Genomic DNA, 23,388 nt, shown 5'->3' on the forward strand with positions numbered 1-23,388 from the left:
TACAATAATGGTACCGTAACGTGCTGCTAAAATATCGTTATCTGGTGGAAAGGATCATGTTGGGAGAATTTCAGAAGAGCTACTATGCAATGTATCTTTGATCAATATGACCACAACACTATTAACGAAACAATAGAAAGAAATACTGTATTGGAGTAGTTTGCGGAATGATGCAGTAGCTACAAATGGTTCCCACACAAATAGACGACAACGAGACTCATCACGCCAACCGGATGCAGAAGTTGCTGCGTTCCACTGTGGTTGTGTCGGAGGCCTGTGTACAGTGGGTTACTGTAGATTCCACGTCCGGTTTACCGGGGATTATTTCCGGAATCAACAATGTCGGACTCAGAGAGCGATGAAGAGCGGCCGTTCTCATTAACCGGCTTCCTGTTCGGGAACATTAATGAAGATGGCCAGCTGGAGGATGACTCGGTGCTGGATAAGGTCGGTATGCTGCTGTGCAATGGGAGTGCGGTTCAGGGCTCTGTACGTACCGCTGCAGTGGCTGGACCTGTCTTTGCAATACTCTGCTGAACATTGTTTTGTTTGCAAAGGTTTATTTACTTTGGAATCTTGCAACAATTGTGATTTTCCTGTGCAGGATGTCTGCTGTGTGTGTGTGTGTGTGTGTGTGTGTGTGTGTGTGTGTGTGTGTGTGTGTGTGTGTGTGTGTGTGTGTGTGTGTGTGTGTGTGTGTGTGTGTGTGTGTGTGTGTGTTGTGTGTGTGTGTGGTTTTAAGTGTATAAATGTATTGCATGGTATGTGAGTTTGGGTGAGATGCATCAGAATTAAGGTGCATACACACATATAGATTTGGGCAACGATTCAATGTCTTTAACAATTTCTCCTGAACTCTTTCACAAATTATTTGGTGTCAAATGATGACCGATTGAGCAAACGATTACACACGAATAATTGATCTTTAACGATGGTAGAGGGAGTCATCAGCCTTAGCAAATCTTTCATCGTGCATATGCATGAAACGATTGGTACACATTGCTAATGATTGGTCGCTGATCTTTCTGCATGCAGGAAAGATCAGCAAACTCTACCAACGACCGGCGGGTACGCGCATCGTTCATACACACAGAGCGATTGGTCATTTCATTACGATCTTTTGCCAAATCTTTCTGTGCGTACGCACCATTAGATTGCAACACACCTGCCTGCATATTGGTATGTTTATTACCGGTATGCAGTATCACATAACAGTTGTGACAACTCTTCCTGGCTTATAGAACTGTCCCACTGATGGGATCTTCCTATGAAATGCAAGTTATTGCATGCGACCCTCGCTCCCCAGCTGCGGGGTCGTAGCAATACAGGGGTGCTGAGCCGGGGGTCAGTCGGTCAGCAGGGAGACGTCAAACACCTACGATATGGGCTGATTTATCAGGATCGGGTGAAATCGGCCCAAATCATACTAGTATATGGGCACCTCATAGGTGCCCACACACTAGAAAGATGTATGATCTCAAGATTTCACTTGAACTCCCCATCAGTCCTGGACAAAATATTTCATGCAAACAGTACATTTTGATAAAGATTTAATTTAAGATATCAGAAAAATGTGAACCCCTTTGGTACGGCAGAAACTTTCTGGTCTGAGCTGCGCTGCTGACACTGACATATAGGTATATGCTGCCTTCGCTCACTGCATCGACCGCATGCTGCAAACCCGCCCCCATCGATCGCATAGAAGACCAAATACAGAAGTGCACCAATACTGGAGTGCTGGAGTGTGTCCGAACAGCAGAGTGAGCCTGAACAGCTGAGCGTCCGGACACCAATCGCCCGAATACATAAGCGTATCAAGCACCTAAGCATGCAATTGCAACCAAAAACCCCAGAGCACCCGAACTCCCACATACTCGACTGCGTGAATGTGCCCTAGCAACCAAACTCTACTGCGCATGCAATGCAACAAATTGTGAAGTATGTTCACACAGGGATTTTGATTCACACCCGTGACTATAAAAATTTCCATAAAAATCCAATGTAATCGGCATACAAGATAAAAAAAGAAAAGATAAAACAATAAGGGTATCACTGGACCGCCAAAACAATGGGTGCGGCTGATGGGGGGGAAAAAAGAGGTCTGCAACCTGGAGAGATATCCGGAATGTTCTTTCCAGGGAGTCTGACCAATGCCCATACACTCAGTTGGTAGTTCAGTATGTTCCTCCTCTACTCACAACACATTTCAATCCCCAACTGAGATCTTCACGGTGTAGAGAGGAGTGTTCAACCTGGGTTTTTATACCCTAGGGACAGGAAGTATGTCTACTGTCTACCTGTTTTTGCTCCATTCAATCATATAATGCATATATAAACCTTTAAAAATACACATACAAGCCCATTTTTCTAAAGTGTGGATCAATCTCTATGACATAAGTCCGGGAAGAAATCATCCGGGAGTGCATAACGATGCATCAAAACACAACGCCGGGCCGATCACTGTGACCGGAAGTACGGTGTGCATTTCACCGTGTCAGCTGGCTAACTAGATGGAGCGGTTCCCACGCGTCAATAAAGACGCGCGTCATCGCACAAGGTAATGATGCGACAGCTGGATGGTCCAGGAACTGTTCCTCCCATATAATGGAGGTGCGTTCCACCGGACTTCTTCTATATGCGTGCCAAACCTCGGGACTCAAAAAATTATCCACACTATACATTAAGGATGTGCACATATACAATACAGATATGCATGTGTACAGAATATATGAATCAATACAATGCACAGCTGTGTTGTCCAGGAACTGACCCTTTTATGCAATACAGGTGCGTTTCACCGGACTTCCTGTGTGTGCGTTCCACACATAAAACACAAAATTCATAATCAATTTTTTTAAAATGTATATTGCAAATGGGCCCGTCTATAAATGACGGACATATGTGCAAATCAAATATGATACATAACAGAACAATTTAAAATTCATGACAATATGGTTTAAAAATTCTGTAGACATACTTCCTGTTCCTAGGGTATATAAACCCAGGTTGAACACTCCTCTGTAGATCTTGATGAAGATCCCAGTTGGGGATTAAAATGCATTGTGAGCAGAGGAGGAACATACTGGACTACCAACTGAGTGTTTGAGGCATTGGTCAGACTCCCTGGAAAGGACATTTCGGATATCTCTCCAGGTTGTAGACCTCTTTTTTTTTCCCCATCAGCCTCACCCATTGTTTAGGCGGTCCAGTGATACCCTCATTGTTTTATCTTTTCTATTTTTATCTTGTATGTCGATTAAATTGGATTTTTATGGAAGCCTTTTTAAAGCTGTTTCTGTAATCTTATAACCACATGGTCCTAAAATAAACCTTTTTATGGGAACATCTAAACATAATTTCCAGTGAGTTGGGGTACGCTACTGCACTTTATTGAGGTTTAACCACTTGGGTGGCTCCAAAAGATACCTTTATGTGAAATTACCACACCTGCACACTATGAGTTGGGGTACGGAGTGTTCTCCATTTAATAAAAGATACCTAGATATGCTTCAATAAACCCAATGTTTATGTGAGTTGGGTACGCCATCTTTTTTTGCTGAACATATCTAGTGGGAGGAACCACTTCATATTCTCCATCTAGAGTCACGGGTGTGAATCAAAATCCCTGTGTGAACATACTTCACGATTTGTTGCATTTTGTGTTCTTTTTACATGGACGTTTAAACATGACCTCCTGTCCATGAGAAAATATTGGCATGCTGACTCACAAGTAATCTGAACATTACATGTGATAAGGGAAGTACTGTGTATATTTAAGCGCTGGAATATCTCCACTTGAATTGGGTATTTGTATTCGGTTGTTGGGGGAGTGGTTTCTTTCCATTAAGTGTTGTTTAGATATCGTCAGCAGCTGCGCCCAAGGGTGATCCACTTAAATTTCTTCTACTGAGCATGCGAATGCGCCTGAACACCCGAATCCATGAACACTCAAGCATGTGAACACGTCTGAACAACCGAATCCCTGAGCACCCAAATACGCAACTACGCGATACGTCCAAGTGCCTGAATATTCGAACATCACTTGCCCAAATCTAACCGCCACCTCACGCAGCCTATCCCTTAATGACCCCTCCCCCCCTTAGTTGTGTAACTAGAAATTTTACTGGCCCTGCCCAAAAAAGGTTTGACGCCCCCTTTCATAAATTATTTGTTAGTAACTGTCTCTCCCCTCCCTTTGGACACCTTGCCTTTCCTCTTCCTAACTTTAAACGTGTCGTCCCCCCTCACAGTGCCGAACTCTAACCTTCCCTTTTTCACTGAATCCCATGATAATGTCTATAACTGACATACCCTCAGTGTGCTGAATCTTCCACCTGATGAAGAGGTGGGTCATAATGTTGTGACACTATGGGCCGTATTCAGTGAGAATATTCATGGCGTGCAGCGAGTTTAGGATTCGCTGCTCAGTCGCCACTGCCCACCGTGTTCCGGAGCCTCGCTGTCCCCCCTATTCAACGTCGCAGGGGCTCGCTGCCCCTGCCGGCAAGTGTGAACCCCTGTGACGGACGCCGCAGGGAGCCTGAGGACGGTGGCAGGCAGGGAGATGTAAGTCTCCCTGCCTGCCCCAGAACGTATGTGGGGGGGGGGGAGGTGGGCTCCCTGGGAGCCAGGCAGCACAGGCTGCCCCCCGGGAGAGCCAGCAGGGGACCAGGTACTCACTGCATCCGATCGTGCATATGTAATGATCGGGTGCAGTGAATATATGAATATCTAATGAGCGGTTCTTGGCTCCCGGCCCCGTGCTGGCTGCTCTGTGTAAAAAAAAATTATATATTTTTTAAAATTAAATATATATTCATGTGCTATAAGCACATGAATAAAAATAGCATGCCCCTTCACAGAATAAAATTCCTGATTTTTTTTACACCAAATGTAAAACAACAACAACTTTATTTTAAAAGTTCACTTTCCACTTCACCATGAAAAGATGGCGATTTGCTACACGGCGACACATGGCGAAAATCACTTAGAAAGACGGCGAGAAGTGCACGTTGAATAAGGTGATTCTCTTTCCGACCCCAAAAAATCACCTTCCAACGCGAAAATAGCATAAATTCGCAGTGAAACAGGGAGAATTATCCTCATTGAATACTGCCCTATAAGAGGTCCTTTAGTCCACTTGGCTCTAGCATCTAACCTAGTTGCTTGGCCATAGGCCTGTACAAGCTGCATGGGACGGGTTGAGAGGGTCTGTTGGTTGTGCAGTTTTTATTTTTTTTGTGTGTGTGAAGAAGCCCATAGCCTCTTTATATTCGGTTCAAGTTTTGAAAAGTGATGCTTTTGTGAGCTTACTGCATATAGGCCCATATAATTCCGTGGAATTATAAGGCTCAGCATGCCCTGTTACAGTGTTCCTATTAGGGAATTCTAAAACTGTGTCATGGCATGCTGGGGTGTGTAGTTCCAAAACAGCTGAATGAACCACTAGGTGGTCAGGCCTGCTCTCTGAGCTATCTCCTTGTATGTGTTGATTTGGATGAATTCCACAGGTTCCCCAGTGTATAGGCCCAAGCAGACTTGACAATTCTCTCCATGAGCGATATCCTCAAGTACAGCCAACCCTAGTCCTCGAGAGCTACCAACAGTGCATGTTTTGCAGGTCTCCTCACAGAATCACAAGTGAGCTAATTAGCTCCATCTATGTATCTTTTAAAATGTGTCAGTGATTAATGAGTGCAGCAGCTAGGTTGTCTGGAAAATGTGAACTGTTGGTAGCTCTCGAGGGCTAGGGTTGGCTACCATTGCTCAAGTATATAACCTTGTACTGCCAGCGAGCATTATTGAACGTACACACTAATGCTGGGTACACCCCAAAACGATTTGGGCACAATCCCATCAATCTGGATCCAATTCAGACCGATTGAATGCAGATTGGGTCAAAATCGTTTGGTTGGATCCGATTCCGATCCTACCTGCTGCAGGTAGGATCTGTATGAGATCCATTCATCTGAATACAGATGGGATCAGATTGGGATCGGATCGTATGCAAATTGGATGCAAATCGGATCGTATGATTTGCATCCAATCCAAATTGTTTTGGTGTGTACCCAGCATTAGGCATAAACTATACTGTTCAGTGGCGTCAACGGTCCCTGCTCTGTACATGCAGGCGATTAATATATTCAAAATGGAACTGTATGTACAGATAACTTGATAAGGGGGGGGTGTTTATTGTTAACGACCCTGCAGGAGTGTGCGTCATACATTGCTTACACATTGAGTAATATTATGAATGATGTCGCTCATAATGTGTGATAGCGTTCGATAAATCACCCAGTGTAATGTGTACGAATATTAAGACAATTTCACTCACCACCACTTTGAGGGCCATCGTTTTGTCACTACTGCATATGGAGAACTGACTTTTTCTCAGAAATATGCCATACATATACAGGTGTTGTATTTAATTATAAATCTTTGGCTGAGGTATCTTTTCATATATTTCATGTATTAACCCCCCCAATCTTCCTGACTAAGAAGTGTTAACTTAAAACATTTACATTTTTATGAGTTGATAACTACACTTATAATAATGTAGTTTTAGTAAAATTAGTGTGATTAGATGTAGTAGTATTACTGTAATGTATATTTGGACACTTTTCCATCATAGCCAGCATGAGCTTGTCCACCATCACATAACTGACCCCAATAGGAGAATTCAGTTGGGTGCAAGGTTCAGACTACCAAATAACTCCCTGACCTCACATGCAATTTTGGATTACCTCAGGTAATTGTGCTTCCAATATCTGCTGTATTCAATAGATACATGCTGTGTATTCAGCTCTACAAAAAACCTTCTGGTGGTTACCTTGGCTCAAAGTGGTCTTCCTTCCATCCTTACACTGGAGAGGGGGGCTGCTGCCTGTAGGAGGGGTGCTCTCTCTCTCTCTCTCAACACTTTGTATCAAAGGAATAGGGCGCATCCTTAATTATATGAAAAGTCTGTGCTGCTGTCTCATGTGTAATGAACTAGGTGAGAATGTTCTCAATGCATGCCCTGACTCCACTCCAAGAGTCAGTATTCACAAATGTGGATCCGTTAATTTGACCTTTCCTGTAACTTAGTAGAGGGAGCTGAGTTGTATTCCTTGGGAGTATAAAAGGTCCCCGGCATTTAGCACTGTGCGATGTAATGGGCAGACCTCCGGCTTCCACAAGTGGTGAAGGGGGCTGGCTTGCTTATCCTGGGCGTCACACAGGCAGCGTTCCATGGGTCATAAGGGGGTGCATGTTCGTAAGCTAAAAAGAACATCAGTGTAATGGTGCCCATACTCTTATGCGATCAGATGCAATGCCCATGCCATGTCTTTTGTGGTGCCCAGTGTTTTTTTTCCAGCACCTGATGTCGCATGCCATCTGCAATGAGACATCGGGTGCTGGAAGAGGGGTGGCGGTGGATCGGGCACCTGAGCGTTGGCGGCTGTGAAGCGGGGAGACCGGAGCGGTGGAGCCATAAAGACCTGTGAACGAGCACTTTCAGGGCAGCGCTCCAGTCTCCACTCCGTCCCCGCCCCCCAAACCCACCGCTGATTGCAATCGAGCAATTGCATGTGGTTAAAAACCACATGCGATTGCTCATGCAATTCAATAAATATTATGTGCAGTCTTGATATCTATCGACGTAACATTCAACGTTGTGCCCTTAAAAATGCATACAGTCATTCGATTTATCGGCCAGATGTGGCCGAAATTAAATGATTGCATGCAATATCTAACATGTTTATGGGCAGCATGACCATTAGACCATTTTATTCCTTTTACAATCAAATTGTATACATTTAAAATAATGGTTTGCTTCCTGGTGACTATATTGTCTGTGTGAGAAGTGACAGACAACTTAAATTCTTTTGGGAGATAGTTTTCTGACTTGTTGTATTCTCTCAAGAGGGTTGAGGCTGGACTCCTGCTCTGTGTACCTCAGATATGTAGAGGATTCTACTTCAGTATAGTAGTCCAAGGACCACATTAGAAGATCAAACACATTAAAATAGGTAGAAACTAGTGGAAAAGGCCTCTTGATATTTTTAGGCATGTGCGCAACTGCCAGGGGCATGGCTATCCCATGTAGCAACCACTTCCCATTGTAGCAACACATTTCCTAAGCTCTGCAGCAACACTTCCTCCTACACTGCCATAACACATGTGACTCACACTGCTGTAGGGTCATTAATGGTACCACCCAGTAGATGCAGTCCGGAGATCCTATGCTAATAATTGTACTCCTTGCATCAACCGTTTTGGTTCATGAACTGATTATTATATTTCAGCTTGCAGCCCAACGTCAATGGACCCAATTTCACTGCAAGCCCTACTATCACCCAGATTCTTTTGAACAATAGCCGTATTGGTGACGGTGTCACCTTTTAAAAGCAAGTTAGTTGGCAGGTAAACTTTTTAAATGAGGTTTGACTCTGAAATAATAGTTACCAGGTTCTTAAAAATCTGGGTGATAGAGTAGAACTTGCAGTGAAACTTTGGGCTTGTGATATAAGCATTAAAACCCCCAGGAATATATTTGTGGTTGCTATATTGAGAGCTTTTGGTAATAGCCAGATAAGGGTTCATGGGGTGTGAATGGGAGAGGGACGGAAGGTCTCCATACACAAGACCCATTTGAGGTCATTAGGACTTCAGCCTGAGAGCATTCTACTTTGTGCCGAAGAGGCTGATGAAAGCTGTGTCAGGTCTTGGCTCAGGGTCTCTACATGGGGCAGTAGGCCTGTTATGAGACACTGATTTACTTACTGTAAGTACCGTGCCTATGCCTGTGTTATTATTGCTAATTTTATTGTCTGCAGATGTCTTCCATAATGCAGTGTGCAGCCACCTATGAAGTGGTCCATAGATAGCTGCTCCTATGGGTGGGATTTTTAAATATGTTCTATTCATCATAATGTATTATATTACACAAGTGTCAGTTTTTATAATATCTATCTATGTATTGTACAGCGAAGGTGGCACTCCCAAAATAAAACCAGTAATGCAGGGTGAGGTTTTGGGGGTTTTATTCACACCCCGTCATCAAGAATCGGTATCCTGATGACGGGGTGGGAATAAAACCCGGAAATGATGCAACCTTGTATTGCGTTACTGGTTTTATTTTGGGAGTGCCGCCTTCGCTGTACACTATTGTTGGACTCTGCATAGAGGACCCAGGAAGGCACCAACACCGTTTTACCTCCACTGGGAGTGCTACCCTACACTGGACCCCCTATGGCAGCCATCATGTATTTCCCCCCTGGCAATGAGCAATTACTATCTTATGGCAGCAAGCATGTATTCCCCCCTGGCAATGAGCATTTAATCCCATATGGCAACAGGCATTTATTCCCCCTACCCGCCCCTGGCAACGAGCATGGAACCCCCTATGGAAAAAGCATGTAATCCCCCCCCCCCCTCCCTGGCAACAAGCATGGAACCCTCTATGATAAAAAAAAATATATACACACCCACACCCCCTTGGGTCTTTGTGTTTCTTTTCTCCCAAAGTGTATTCTTTGTAGAGCGCCCAACATGTCTGCCTCAACTGATATGCTTGTGGATCAGATGAAAGATTCATGAATTTGATGGTTATGCGAGTACTCTAATACAAGCCTTTTGCCACGGCAGCCACCCCATTCTATGTCATCTGTTCTAGGCGAGACCTATTCCACCAATGTTAATCCTAGGTAGTTCTTCCAAAATGGCTGCCTCACCTGGTACCCTTTCTGGATGACTCCAGTCACATATTAACAACCGACAGTGGGAATTTCCACACCCCTTTTAGGAATGCTGAAATTAGTCATGGACCCTTGCGGGAAAACTGACTTTCTCCTTATACCATTCCAATAGACAGACTGAAAAAGGAATTTTAGGGCCGGATGTAATAGCGTCCAAGTTCAGTGGCTGTGCGGGTTTTTTTTAATTTATTTTTATTAAATGGGGCAATAAGTTACAAGGCATGACTTTGTCTTCAGCGTTCGGTCGGAAACACACACGGCTGCTGAGCTCTGATGCTATTACTTCCAACCCTAAATCTCTGTTTAGCGGTTTTACTGTCTACAGCAATTGAAGCTTGGTGTAGTGTAATGGGATGCGGTCGTTAGGTGGGCACAAGAAAGGTCAACACTCCTTCGGTCAACACTCCTTCGGTCAACACTGGAAGGTTGACAGGCAGTTCCTTAGGTCGACTGTCGGAAGGTTGGCAATGCAGAAGGTCGACACTACTTTTTTGATTTTGTTTTCCTCACTGTGGTTCCAGAATAGGCGGTAGTTCTTGCCCTACCATGCACTAGGGCATGGTAGGGCATGAACTCACTATGCTTGCATGCATTGCGAGCATTGCTAGCGATGCGTGGGGCTACGGTACACTTATACAGTGTCCAGAACTAGACGCCTAGATCTAGTCGCCTAAAAAAAAATGTGTTGACCTAAGGACCCTGTCAACATTCAGTCCCTGTCGACCTAAGGATTGTCAACCTTTCTTGGGTCGACCGAATGATCCATACCCAGTGTAACTTGCTTTGTAAGAACTAGCTCATTGTTTCAGATATAGCAAAGGAAGTATATTACCATACCTCCCAACGTGACCCATTCCAGGAGGGACACAATGCTCTGTTCCTGGACTTCCCCCTGAATGTATGATTGCCATCACCTGTGTTGAACTTGGTTAATTGATAAGACAGGTGCGTCACCACAGGTGAGGGTAATCATAAATTAAGAGGGAAGTCTTCTGTCTATCCTGGAGATGGTCATGTTGGGAGGTATGTATTACTAAAGGTGCCCATAGATGGTCCGTTCCCAGACCGTCCGTTCTGTACTATGAGATGCGCGCTCCCGCGCATCTCATCGTACGGTACAAAAAGTATGTGCTGCACATACTTTTTGTACTAGCTACACATCGCATCGGATGGCATTGCATGCACAAGGCATGCAATGCGATGCGATGTGTGCTAATTAAGTGCCGAACGGATCCGTTAAACGGACCGTCTATGGGCACCTTTAGTTGTTCATGTTCTACATGCGTTTGTGTGAGTATCTTTCAGGGTACTCTGGTTTCCTCCTCAAATTCCCCCAAAAAGCTGGCTGGTAAATAGGATTAATAAAATATATCAAGTGTATATGGGTTCTGGCAAAAAATAGTTTGTGTATCTAATGCGTGTGTTAGCGAATATAGGGGGTTATTTTGGTTGACTCTTTCTGACAAAATCCTTCTTAGATGGACAAAACTATGTGCACTGCTGGTGGGGCAGATGTAACTTGTGCAGAGAGAATTCGATTTGGGTGGGGTTTTACTTCAAAGTGAGATCTATATTGAAGTGTAAAAATGAAGCAGCCAGTATTTACCCTGCACAGAAATAAAAAAACTCACCCAAATCGAATTCTCTCTGCACATTTTATATCTGCCCCCCTGCAGTGCACATGGTTTTGTCCATCTAAGAAGGATTTTGTCAGAAAGAGTGAACTAGAATAAGGCCAATAGTTTGTAAGTTGCACTGGGGTGGGGACTGATGTATATGACTATTCTCTGTAAAAGTGCTGCAGATTGTTTGTACTGAATAAGTACATATTGGGCCACTGGCCAGATACTGCCGTATATTTTGAACAAAAATAAGAGAGTTGCCTTAATCTCACTGAAAATGTTTGGCTCACTACCATATATCTTGGTGAATGCTGATAATAGATGATTGTCTCTCTGTGTGCGGAAAAGATCATTCTAACTACTGTAATGTCAGAGAAATAGGTTTCCTTGCTGCGTGGCCAGCATTATTGAGGTCTTTTATATGTTTGTCATTTATAATTGTGTCTTATGTAATATTTCTCAAAGGTAATTGTTTGGGGTTTCAAAACACTGATGTCATCCACTAAAATATTGTATTTTAAAGACAAATCTGATAATGTGACTGGTTCTGGTTCTCTTTTAGGAGTCAAAGAAACACCTGGCAGGGCTTGGAGCTCTGGGACTTGGAAATCTTATTACAGAAATCACATCCAGTGTGGATGAGGCACAAGAGACAGATGGAGTCAACCTGGACGAGGATGGTAATGGCATGGATACAATATATACTGTAAAGATAAATGTGTGCCGGGATATTTAAATAAAAAGTTGGCCAAATCTATAATCTAAATGTATAATAATGGAAAAGAGTTGGGGTACACCTTGGGGAGGTGTCACTCCGCGCTCGCGTTTAACTAGAATGTTAGTATCTATATGTGACTACAGTAAAAAAAATGCAGATGTTTGAAAATATAATGCTTTTATTAATCAATGCATATGATATAAATTGATAATTGTCAATAAAATTGGTATAAAAGATATATAAATACAAACACAACTGTTTGTAGGTTGATCTATCTATCAATTAATCAATGATGAATCAATACCATGAATATCAATAAAAGAGGGTTACGAGTAAATCCGCATACTTCTCAAGACTAAATTACTAGTACCGGTACACACAGACAATATGGTGGGTGGGAAACATAAAAACAAACATGATGTGTGTATGTGTTAAACCGGTTTGGTATTTGTTGCTGGAGAATATGGTTCTTTGATACAGACAAATGTCAGTCTGTGACAGCATGCAGATAAATGCTGGTTAGTTATGTGGCTCTTATGAGCAAAGTACCTTGCCTCAAACCTGGAGGTGAAGTGTCTGCTGGCAGACTCCCGTTTGGCGTTGCTGGTGTGCATTGCAGCGCTTAATGGGTCCAGTAACTCCCATCAACTAGTTTCACCATATGCTGGCTTCTTCAGGATGTAGGGTACCCTACATCCTGAAGAAGCCAGCATATGGTGAAACTAGTTGATGGGAGATTTTGATTTGAGATGTGCCAAGAGATTTAAAGTTGAGATAGGGTGAAACTAGCTCTCCTCACTAAATTTCAATTTAAAACCTAAGCTGTATTGTTTGTATGTTAAAAACATACATAAATCATTTCCACCCTTTAACGTTGCAACATGGTTTGTCCTGGGGCAAATGTGTTAATATTTTTACTTTGCTCCCAACTCCTACATAAGCCTTTTTATTTTAGGTCTCTAGATAGATGTTTGTATCTCAGTATGTCTCTCTATGTATTCCTTAGGCTGGGTTAAGAGTACCGATGATGCCATTGATTACTCTGATATCACTGAAGTGGCTGAAGATGAGTCTCGCAGATATAGGCAGGCTATGGGGAGTCTTCATCTCTCTCGAAGAGCAGGTAATATTGTGCTAAATAGAAAAATAATACAATCTGAAGGTTTAAAACCACATGATCTATCCCCTATGAGGTCTTCATGTTAATCACTCATTTCTCTGCTTAGATGACGATGATGATGACTATGATGCCGACTGTGAAGACATTGATTCAAAGCTGATGCCACCTCCTCCACCACCTCCGGTGTCATGCAAAAAGGAGGAAGAGAGGGGCTCGGTGCCAACATGTAAGTAGCTGGGAACATGCATGGTAGAGTGCATTCTTACCTTTTGATCAATCCTTTTTAGTCCTTGACAAAATCATTGCATTTAAACACAAACCTACAAAAGGGTTGGAACTTTGATTATTTGATCATTGTACATACCCATTGTCCGCTCTATACTGACACCAAGCTCAACCCTTCGTTGCATGATTTATTTTTTATTAAAACATTTTAATATATTCATGCTTCTTGTGTAATGTACTGACAAGGAAAAATTAGAAGAATCACAGGCAAAAAAGATTTATGTTTGAATAAACGCTCTAGCAAATTTTGATACATCATGTAATGGTATACCTAATATACCTTATGTATATGGGTATGTAGCAAATTTGCAACCGTATGCAACGAAGGGTTACTATTTTTTGAAGGACATTCCTGCTTCCCTTTACTTTGTATCTTTGGCGGTACTGGTTAACCACACATCCGCATTTTCTGTCCAACCAGGGAGCTCTCTTCTTTTTCTGTAAGACCATTACTATATGTGAATATCACCTGACTATACCGACATTGCTGTTTGGATGTAGTCAATACCAATAATAATAATATTGTTACCACAATGGTAACAGTCATGATATCGACATTGGGGTGGTAGGGTTAGGCACTAGAAGGAGATTTAGGGTTAGGAATAGCGGGAAAGGATTACTGTAACATGCATAAGATGTCTACATTTTGCACCTTACCCATGTAGTACTGGGAAACGGAAGTTTGAACAGATAAAAGGCCACAAACAGACAAATTTAAGATTCACCTTTGGAACCAAATAAATTGAAGCCTTTTCTACCCATCGTTGTGCATATAAGCCCTAAAGGAGAGTTCTGCTTCTTTTATACAGCCTCTGAAGATGGAGATGGAATAATTCTCCCCTCCATTATTGCTCCATCCTCTGCTTCTGCGGAAAAGGTGGATTTCAGCAGTTCCTCTGATTCTGAATCGGAAATAGGCCCTCAGGAGCGAGGACAAAGTGAGGGGAAGGAGCGAAAGTTAACACTACCTCTTGCTGGAATAATGCAGAAAGATGCCACCAAAACACTTCCTAATGTTACCGAGCTTTTTCCAGAATTCAGACCTGGCAAGGTATTCTACATTATCTCTTCTATTATTCTCTTGTGTATTTGCCACATTAACCTTCTGTTATGGTTACCATTGTTTACACACTGTATTCCCAAAGTTGCTGTTTTTTAATCTGTAATTCTATAATGCAGTTTAGTGTATGCGATCCTTAGCAATGCAAATGCAGGAGGAGGTGCATACTATTTCCTGCTTGCATTTACCCAAAAACTGTGATCACGTTGCTTTTCTAGAAGAACATCACATCTATCAGTTCCAATGCTTCTCTGTGACGGCCTGCCTGGGAAAGTCCTGACCTTACTCGGGCTACTTGTCACAGGACAGCTTATGAGGCCAAAGATACTGTGTGGCCACCCCTGTCCATCCCACCAGATGCCTCTATCATACAGGCAGAGGAGTTCGCTATTCTGCACATGCTGCAGGGCAGGGGGGATGGGGAGAAATGGTGGGGATTTAATCTGCGTTCACAGTGATTTGGGGGGCGGGGTATGATTGGTTAATTGTACGCATGACGATAATTTTACAAACTCATGACTTTGTGCAAGTGGAGTTAAATATTGATTTGATTTAGAGGTCTCTTCTGTTCATTCACTTTGCATTATCAATTGATATAAATTAGGGATGCCAATCCCGGGGCATTTTTTCAATCCCGGGATTCGGGATTGAAAAATGCTCAATCCCGGGATTGGCCTCCCTAATAAAAAAAAAAACATGATCCGCCCCCAAATGTCACTAAATGCCACAGCCACCCCCCAATCTTGCCCATCCCCCCTGCCCTGCACTGTCACTTACAGAGGTAGTGGTGACAGGCAGCAGCAGGACCGACCATCCATCTACGGCGGGGCGGGCGATAGCAGCACAGCGGGTATGTGTCTGGGCGTCCGGATCCGACCATCCATCTCCAGCGGCGGTGCGGGCGATGGCAACACAGCGGGCATGTGGCTGGGCGTCCGGATCCCTGGCAGTGTGCTGCACTGACCGGAATGGCGGTGGACGGGCTGCATGGCGTGATGTCAGGGGTCACGCTGCGCAGCCTGGGCGCCGTCATGCCTGTCATCAAAGCACACTGCCAGTGAACACAGAACCAGCCGTCCACCGGGGGTCAGCAGCAGTCAGCCGGGCAGCATCTGAGCCATTAGGTGCTCAGCGCTGCCCGGCTTTAGGCACTGGGGTACTAATCCCGAAATCTCGGGATTGAAAACTTCAATCCCGGGATTGAAATCCCGACGATTTTAGGCCAAAATCCCGGGATCCCGCCGATCCCGGGATTGGCCTCCCTAATATAAATAAACTATTAACACTTCTTTTTTATGAAAACATGGCTGGGTGGAGAGGTGGCACTTCTTGCGGGGGAGGTGACACTGCTGCCTTCTCCATAGGAGTGAATGGGACCAGGGTTTCCCCTTCAGACTGCTTATTGCCGGGTTGCTTGACCCGGGATATACAACAAGATCGCTCTTTTGGACCAATAGCAAATACTTTATTTAATATGCAACTGATCCCATGCTGCCCCATTGGTGTTTATAGAGAATATTAATTTTATTATGTGGTCAATAGCAGACTATAAGTGACTGAACCTAACAAGTGGTAACACCACCAATTAAGATCACTGTATTTACTTTGGCTTAATACTTAAATTCTCTTTACTTTGCAATGTGATGTTGCTGACTTTATTGGCTTCTAGGTCTGCCTGGGATTTGGTTAATATCTCAGCAGTCTGGGTGGCGGCAGTCAGATTACAGATACTGGAATTCTGACTCGCGCCAGAAGACCGGCTTCGGAATCCCAGCGTGGATGGAGATGCCGACACCGGAGTCCCAACTGCTGCCTCCCTGATTCCTTTTAATGTGCATGCACAAATAACATAATGGTACTAACTCTGTAATAAGTGCTGTGGCTTGGGGATTTCTCGTGTATAACAACGGTCATTGTACTTCTACAGGTCTTGAGATTCCTTCGACTTTTTGGCCCTGGTAAGAATGTTCTGTCTGTTTGGCGTAGTGCTCGCCGGAAGCGTAGAAAAAAGCATCGGGAATCTAGTCAGGATGTACAAACAAAAGAGGGGGAAGAAGCAGAGGTAGTAACAGAGAAGAAATCCTGCTGGGAGTATGAATATGCTCCAGCCCCTCCACCTGAACAGTGCCTGTCTGATGATGAGGTGAGGATGTAGTACTACAACGGGTCCTATTTAGTTACCCCTTATATTTAGAATGTATTTTTTTTACATAATACTTTTCAGTTGTATGTCAGTAAAAATAACCACATATACTGTATATACTGCAGATAACCATGATGGCTCCAGTGGAATCCAAATTCTCGCAGTCAACAGGGGATACAGATAAAGTGGCGGATACAAAACCCAGAGTAGCGGAATGGCGGTATGGGCCTGCTCAGCTGTGGTACGATATGCTTGGCGTCCCAGAAGATGGCAGTGGTTTTGACTATGGGTTTAAGCTGAAGGAGCAAAATGACGAAGAGGAAATTAAAGAGAAGGTATGTCGCTAAGTTATGTACTTGTATCTTGACAAAGGATTATGTTACGTTTCTCATGCAGTAAGGAAATAAAGCAGATTGTCCCTTTATATGCAACAACAATAGTGTTCATTCTAGCACCCGCCATCTTTGAAACCCCTTGCAGTTCCTCTTCCCTGCCTGGGGTGTCGCTGTCTGCTGTAGTGTTTCTAGCACAGTGTGGTCTGTATATCAGCACTGATATGCAAACAAGAACTGTGCTAGAAACACCACAGCAGACAGCGACACCCCATGCAGGGAACAGGAACTGTATGCGTTTTCAAAGATGGCGGGTGCTAGAATGAACACTAAACAACAATTGACTCTGCCTCCCTATAGTTGAGTGATTATACTCTATTCTTTTACCTGTGATGTACATAAGAGGTGGTGAGCACAAGACTTTTTTTTTTTTTAACTTTAATAAAAAAGAAAAATAAATTGGTACTTGTTTCCTAGCACGGAGGCCATCACATAACATACATAACATACTTAGTGGTGTGCGATGCGATATGCATGTTAAATTAACACGAGTGCTTGTACAATGAAATATCGCATAGCATTGCATGCCAGCAAATGGCATGCGATGCAATGCGATTTTTTTTTTTAATTGTACAAGCACCCTGATGGGTGCTTACAATGTTAAATGCACCCCCATTGTCAATGCCACCCCCACTATCAACGCCAACCCGAAGCGTGGCGAGCGCAGTGGTACGTGTCCTCCGACCTTTTCATACCCCCCACTATCCACGTTGGCGTGGAGTTGATTTTTAGATGTTTAGTGTGGTGAGCGGACGCGGAATCCGAGCCCAAAGCGTGGCGAGCGGACGCGGAATACATGCAAAGTAATCCATGTCCCCTCGCGGGGCTCGCTGCGCTCGCGACGCTTCGAGCTCGCTGCGCTCGACACACTATCTAAAATCAACTCCACGCCGAAGTGGATAGTGGGGGGTATGAAAAGGTTGGAGGACACGTACCACCGCCCCTTGGTGGCTCGCTATGCTCGCCACGCTATATTGCATGCGATGAGATGCGTCTGTATAAGATGTACTACGATCAAAATTGTGGGTGCCGTGCTAGGAAACAAGTACCAAGAAATTATACAATTACACTGTACTTTTCAAACCTCCATATTGCTTAATACACGCGCGTGCGCACATACCTTGTATATTTGCATCTGCTGGTTCAGTCCAGTTTAGTGTGTAGTGTTCTGCCGTTGGCTATCTACAAGAGTGTTATGTCTACAGATGGCATTTCCATTCAGAAGAGCAGTTTTCTTCAGTGCCTCTCATCTACTGTACATAGAGGGGCCCTTGTGCATGGACTGATGTTGTTGTGCAGGCATTGAAGGTGTGTTCAACAAAGGACCAGGCTATGTCAACTGTTGCGTGCCCCGTTACTCGATGTATGGTCCCCAGTCACCTGCTCCTTGTAACTCCCCTATCCATGTCTTATCCACCCAGGCTATCTACCATGGACTATACTGCATCAGGGTTTTGAGGATCCTAAACCAGTGGTTTCGAAACTGTGTGCCTAGGCTCCCTGGGGTGCCTCAGGACACTTGCAGGGGTGCCTTGGGCTGGTGGACCAGGATCAATTCATATTATTAATGGTCAATTTAACAGGCAAAACCAGTGCTTGTGGCTGCCAATCATAATGTATATGGACAAACAGAAGCAAATCCTGTCCCTCACCACATAACTGTGACCTATACACACAATGCACTTCATTTAATATTTTTTATTCTAAATTTCTCAATAAGAAGCATTTGGCCTAGGGGTGCCTTGAAAACCTTTTGATGCTCTAGGGTGCCATGATTAAAAAAAGTTTGGGAACCACTGTCCTAAACTGTGAAAGGCTTATAAAAATCTTCCTCCTTCCAGTTAGAAGATATGGAGGTGGTGGGGGCTGAACTTGTAGAGAATGTTGTTCCTGAGGGTAAGGGATTAGATTCTTTCTCAAGTCACCGCATGAAAGATCTCATTGCTGCTGTGTGGCACTACCTGGACTGCTTAGATATAGATCCCCAGGTGGAGGTTTTGGGTCTGTCAAAGTGCGGGAATGTCGTTATTTTTCCTGTTTCTTCGGAGTCCTGTGGAAGGCGCCGTTTAAGAAGTTTTCCATTCCGGCGCTCGGCACACTATTATAATCTAACTCTATACCAGAGCTACCAACAGTTCACGTTTTCCAGACATCCTAGCTGCTGCACAGGTGCACTCATTACTCACTAACACATTTTAAAAGATCCACAGGTGGAGCTAATTACTTCTCTTGTGATTCTGTGAGGAGATCTGGAAAACATTAACTGTTGGTAGCTCTCGAGGACTGGAGTTGGCTACCCCAGCTCTATGCCTATGTGGATGGTAAAGTATGAATAGGTCGGTTTACTACAAAAAAAAGATCATGAAAAACTCACGTCGCCCTAGACACTGTAGATCTACTGACTGGATACCCCCTTAAGCATTGTCTGGCTGCAGAATTGGAAAGTTGTCTCAAGCCCATTTGCATATCTTCCGGGACCAGTCTCTGTCCACAAATATCCTTGGCATGGGGTGGCTTGAGCTGTTGAGACTTTGGCCAACAATCTCATTGCAGGGTTTTACAGGAGTAGTCATGGGACTCCCAAAGGCAGGCATGTCCAAACTATGGCCCTCCAGCTGTTGTGAAACTACACATCCCAGCATGCCTTGCCATAGTTTTAGCGTTCCCTAATAGCAAAACTGTGGCAAGGCATGATGGGGCTTGTAGGTTTGCAAAAGCTGGAGTGCTATAGTTTGGACGTGAATGCCCTACGGCACAGGCCTTCAACCTGTGGCCCTCCAGATGTTGTGAAACTACATGTCCCAGCATGCCCTGACAGTTTTGGCATGCTCTTATAGGAAAAAATGTGGCAATGCATGTTGGAACATGTAGTTTCACAACATCTGGAGGGCCACAGGTTGAAGACCCATGCCCTACGGGATTTTGTGGAACATCTTTGCAGTACAGCTGCATCTGTGTGAGGCCTTGCAAGGTTTTTGGCTATGCCTAGTTTAAAGCTTTGTTCTTTGTAAGTACAGATTATAGCTTTATCCATTTTTTTTCCAGCAGCAGTTTGAATTTTTCCCTTTTTTTAATACAGGTGTGTGGCATACTCGACCACTAGTGCCATTTATTCTTTATCTAGTCATATTGGCTCCCCATTCAATCCCTTAGATTTAGCTGATTCATTCTTTGGGAGCTGGTCTTCCTTATGGCTATTGCCTCCATTCAGCATGATGACAAGCCGACTTCCGCCGAGGCTCAGTTTATATGCTTGTTCTTTATGACAGGCCTACATGTTGTTGGCCAGCTACAAAACAGTACATTATAAGGTTGGGTTTGTTTAGTCATATCTCAAGCCTATTGTAAATGGGGGCAACCAGTACCAGACCTGGTGTCTGCATATTCCACTAGGGCAGCGCGACATGAGGCTTTGGTGGAACAAGCCTTTTGTGCTACTACCTGTTTCTTTGTTCTCACATCTGGACTTTTCTATTGTATTAATGTTTTTTTGCCTCCAGTGATGCCCACTTCGGGCGTACAGTTCTCTGGACAAGCAGCCTGAGCATTCTCTCCCATGAAGCAGATTGAATGTCGCATGCTGCGGTCTTCAACCTTTTATTATGAAGAAGCGGCACCAGCTGGCCATTTGGGTGGGAGGGGCAGCTGAGGCTGCTTCCTCATACTAATAGGTTAGAAGTATTTTCTTTTTACCGTTTTAGGATTTAAATCTGCTTCTGGAGGCTTAATTTATGCTTTTTTGTGCCCCATTTCGTTATGTTAATTCAGTTTTCCCATCAGAGAGGTAGTAATTTCTTGTTTTGGCTAGGTTGGTATGTGAACTGGCAACTTTCTCTAAAAGTCTAGGGTCTCCTTAGAGCTTTCACATCAGCCTTTCTTGCAGTGATGGTTCTGATGTACAAGGCGCCGCAGAGTTGCTCTGTTCTGCTAGTGTCATTTTTTTTTTTTTTATTTATTATCTTTATTCTAACAACTTTTTTTTTTTCTGATAATGTTTTCTTGTTGGGCTACTTTGTGATTTGAGGAGAATTAATTATTTATTTTACATTTATACCACTTCTCTGGGTACACATAACTTATCCCCCATTCCCCCTATAGCTTCAGAGAGCCATATTTTAAACCAGATGTACAAAATCCAGTTTTAAATAATGCAGATTTTGCAATTCTCTAGAAAACGGAGGCCACAGAAGAAACCACTGACGGTATGTTTCAAGACGAACACTTCTTGATGGTGACACAACTTCAGTGGGAGGACGATGTGATCTGGAATGGGGAGGACGTGAAGCACAAAGTAACTAAGACACAAAGAGCGAGTTTAGCTGGCTGGCTTCCTTCCAGTATGACCAGAAATGCCACCGCCTACAATGCTCAGCAAGGTATGTAAATAGTCATGGCTGCAATTCTATTATAAGATGAGGGTCACATTTTATGAATATTAACTGATCAAGGAGACTTTCACACAGGACTAACTCGAAGTGGATCACTGTTAAATCTACCAACACCTCTTGTGCAAAAGCCAAGCATGCCAGGTTCACTGATCTCTTCCAAAGGGAAAGAAAAACACCCTCCGGAACAGCAAGGTAAATGCCGGTCAAAGCTTGAGCATAATAATTATAAGCAATGGGGAAACATTTGATCCATTGTTTTGTGAAACGGTGGACACCACCTAAGCAAAATGATAAAGACCTTTTAAGTCCAGATGTTTGTTGCTTCCTGCGTCACTAGTGGTGTTTGTAATCATTTTAATGTATTGTGATGTTAAGGCACTGCTGCCACTTTACTCTTTTCCTTCATTTTGCAGCATCTGTAGAGGATGACCGTCCATGGTTTTCCATTTTTCCAATTGACAATGAAGAACTGGTGTATGGGCGATGGGAAGATAATATCATTTGGGATGATCAAGCCATGGACCGGATACTTGATCCGCCTGTGATGATGTTGGATCCCAATGATGAAAACATTATACTTGGTTGGTAACATTTAATATGCTTTGTATTTATATCTAAGTGTTCAGCTGAAATAAAGTCTAGCTTAAAACTAATTAACCTCTTCTTCTTTTTTTTTTTTTTGTGATCGCTTAATATATGATTATATGGTATGGCATATTATATTTATCGAATTGATTAGCTTCAAATGAGTTCATGAACAATCTCAGCCAAACTTGAACCGCTTATTTAATTAATATGCTTTTTAACGTTGGAACCATTATAGGGCCTACACACATGACGATTTATAAAGGCATTTTCTACGCGACTTTGGCAAAGAAGCTTAGATAACGCGCCTGCGATTGGTGTGTGTGTGTGGGCTATAGCGACAGCAATACCCCACATGTCGCTGGCCAAGATAGATGGGCAGTGTCCATCAATCTCACTGGTTGCCACTGTCAGCTAGCTCAGCACACAGAGCTGACAGCTCACTGTGTGTGTGGGCTGTCAGCACTGTGTGCTGAGCTACAGCGGTGCAGCACTGCCAGACCTAGCATAGCTTGGAAGCCCTTCCCCCCCTCACTATGTGTGTAGGGCCCATTACAGTTCTCTCACTGGATAGTTTCCTATTTTTGTCCTTTTTTTTGTTTGTTTCTTTAGATATCAGATTTAGAAACGCTTAGCAATTATATATTTAAATGTTATTTTAGTAAATATTGACAGACCACACTCATGTTTATACAGTACACTAAAGATATCCTGAGATCAATCTAAAGGTGCCCATACACGTTACAATTGTTGTATACAATATTGTATACAATATCGCATCTCATCGCATCTCGGGTTTGCGATGAGATCTAGTACAAAAAGTATGTGCTCCACATACTTTTTGTACGAGATCTCATCTCATCGCAAAACTGAGATGCGATATTGTATACAATATTGTATACAATAATTGTAACGTGTATGGGCACCTTAGGAGTGTCCCAACAAAAGAGTCGTCTTTTCTACTTCTAAATTCTATCTGTTCTCTGACTCTGGGAGCACCACCAACCACTATACATGTAAAGAAGTGACATTTCACACACCTATTCATTTTTTCCTCGTAAAGTTGGTTTCAAAACTTAATCTTTACCCCCAAAACCTATACTATACTACCATTTAGGGTGATCAACCCTGTGTGGACCAAAACTGTCTTATATTTATCAACAGAAATCCCAGATGAAAAGGAAGAAACTACATCAAATTCTCCCTCTAAGGAAAGCAAAAAGGAGTCGTCTTTAAAGAAAAGTAGAATATTATTAGGAAAAACTGGTGTCATCAAGGAGGAGCCTCAGCAGGTGAGATATATAAGTTATGCTTTAGGTTAGAGTTACACATGTC

General features: G+C 43.4%; 1 protein-coding gene across 2 annotated transcripts in view; it reads left to right on the plus strand.

Moving 5' to 3' along the window:
• Positions 1-229: 229 nt before the first annotated feature.
• The window catches only part of TAF1 (TATA-box binding protein associated factor 1), a 61,223-nt gene continuing 38,064 nt past the window's right edge, over positions 230-23,388 (plus strand). For both annotated transcript variants that reach the window (XM_083159219.1, XM_083159220.1), the window contains exons 1-11: positions 230-447; positions 11,925-12,042; positions 13,087-13,203; positions 13,307-13,426; positions 14,295-14,536; positions 16,473-16,688; positions 16,814-17,023; positions 21,252-21,456; positions 21,544-21,660; positions 21,882-22,049; positions 23,218-23,345. In XM_083159219.1, coding sequence (XP_083015345.1) covers positions 340-447; positions 11,925-12,042; positions 13,087-13,203; positions 13,307-13,426; positions 14,295-14,536; positions 16,473-16,688; positions 16,814-17,023; positions 21,252-21,456; positions 21,544-21,660; positions 21,882-22,049; positions 23,218-23,345 — 1,749 coding nt within the window. In that variant the 5' untranslated portion in view covers positions 230-339. The remainder of the gene's footprint in view (positions 448-11,924; positions 12,043-13,086; positions 13,204-13,306; positions 13,427-14,294; positions 14,537-16,472; positions 16,689-16,813; positions 17,024-21,251; positions 21,457-21,543; positions 21,661-21,881; positions 22,050-23,217; positions 23,346-23,388) is intronic.

This window comes from Crinia signifera, chromosome 9, assembly GCF_055691185.1.
Source record: "Crinia signifera chromosome 9, ASM5569118v1, whole genome shotgun sequence".
In the NCBI taxonomy this organism is placed as follows: Eukaryota; Metazoa; Chordata; class Amphibia; order Anura; family Myobatrachidae; genus Crinia; species Crinia signifera.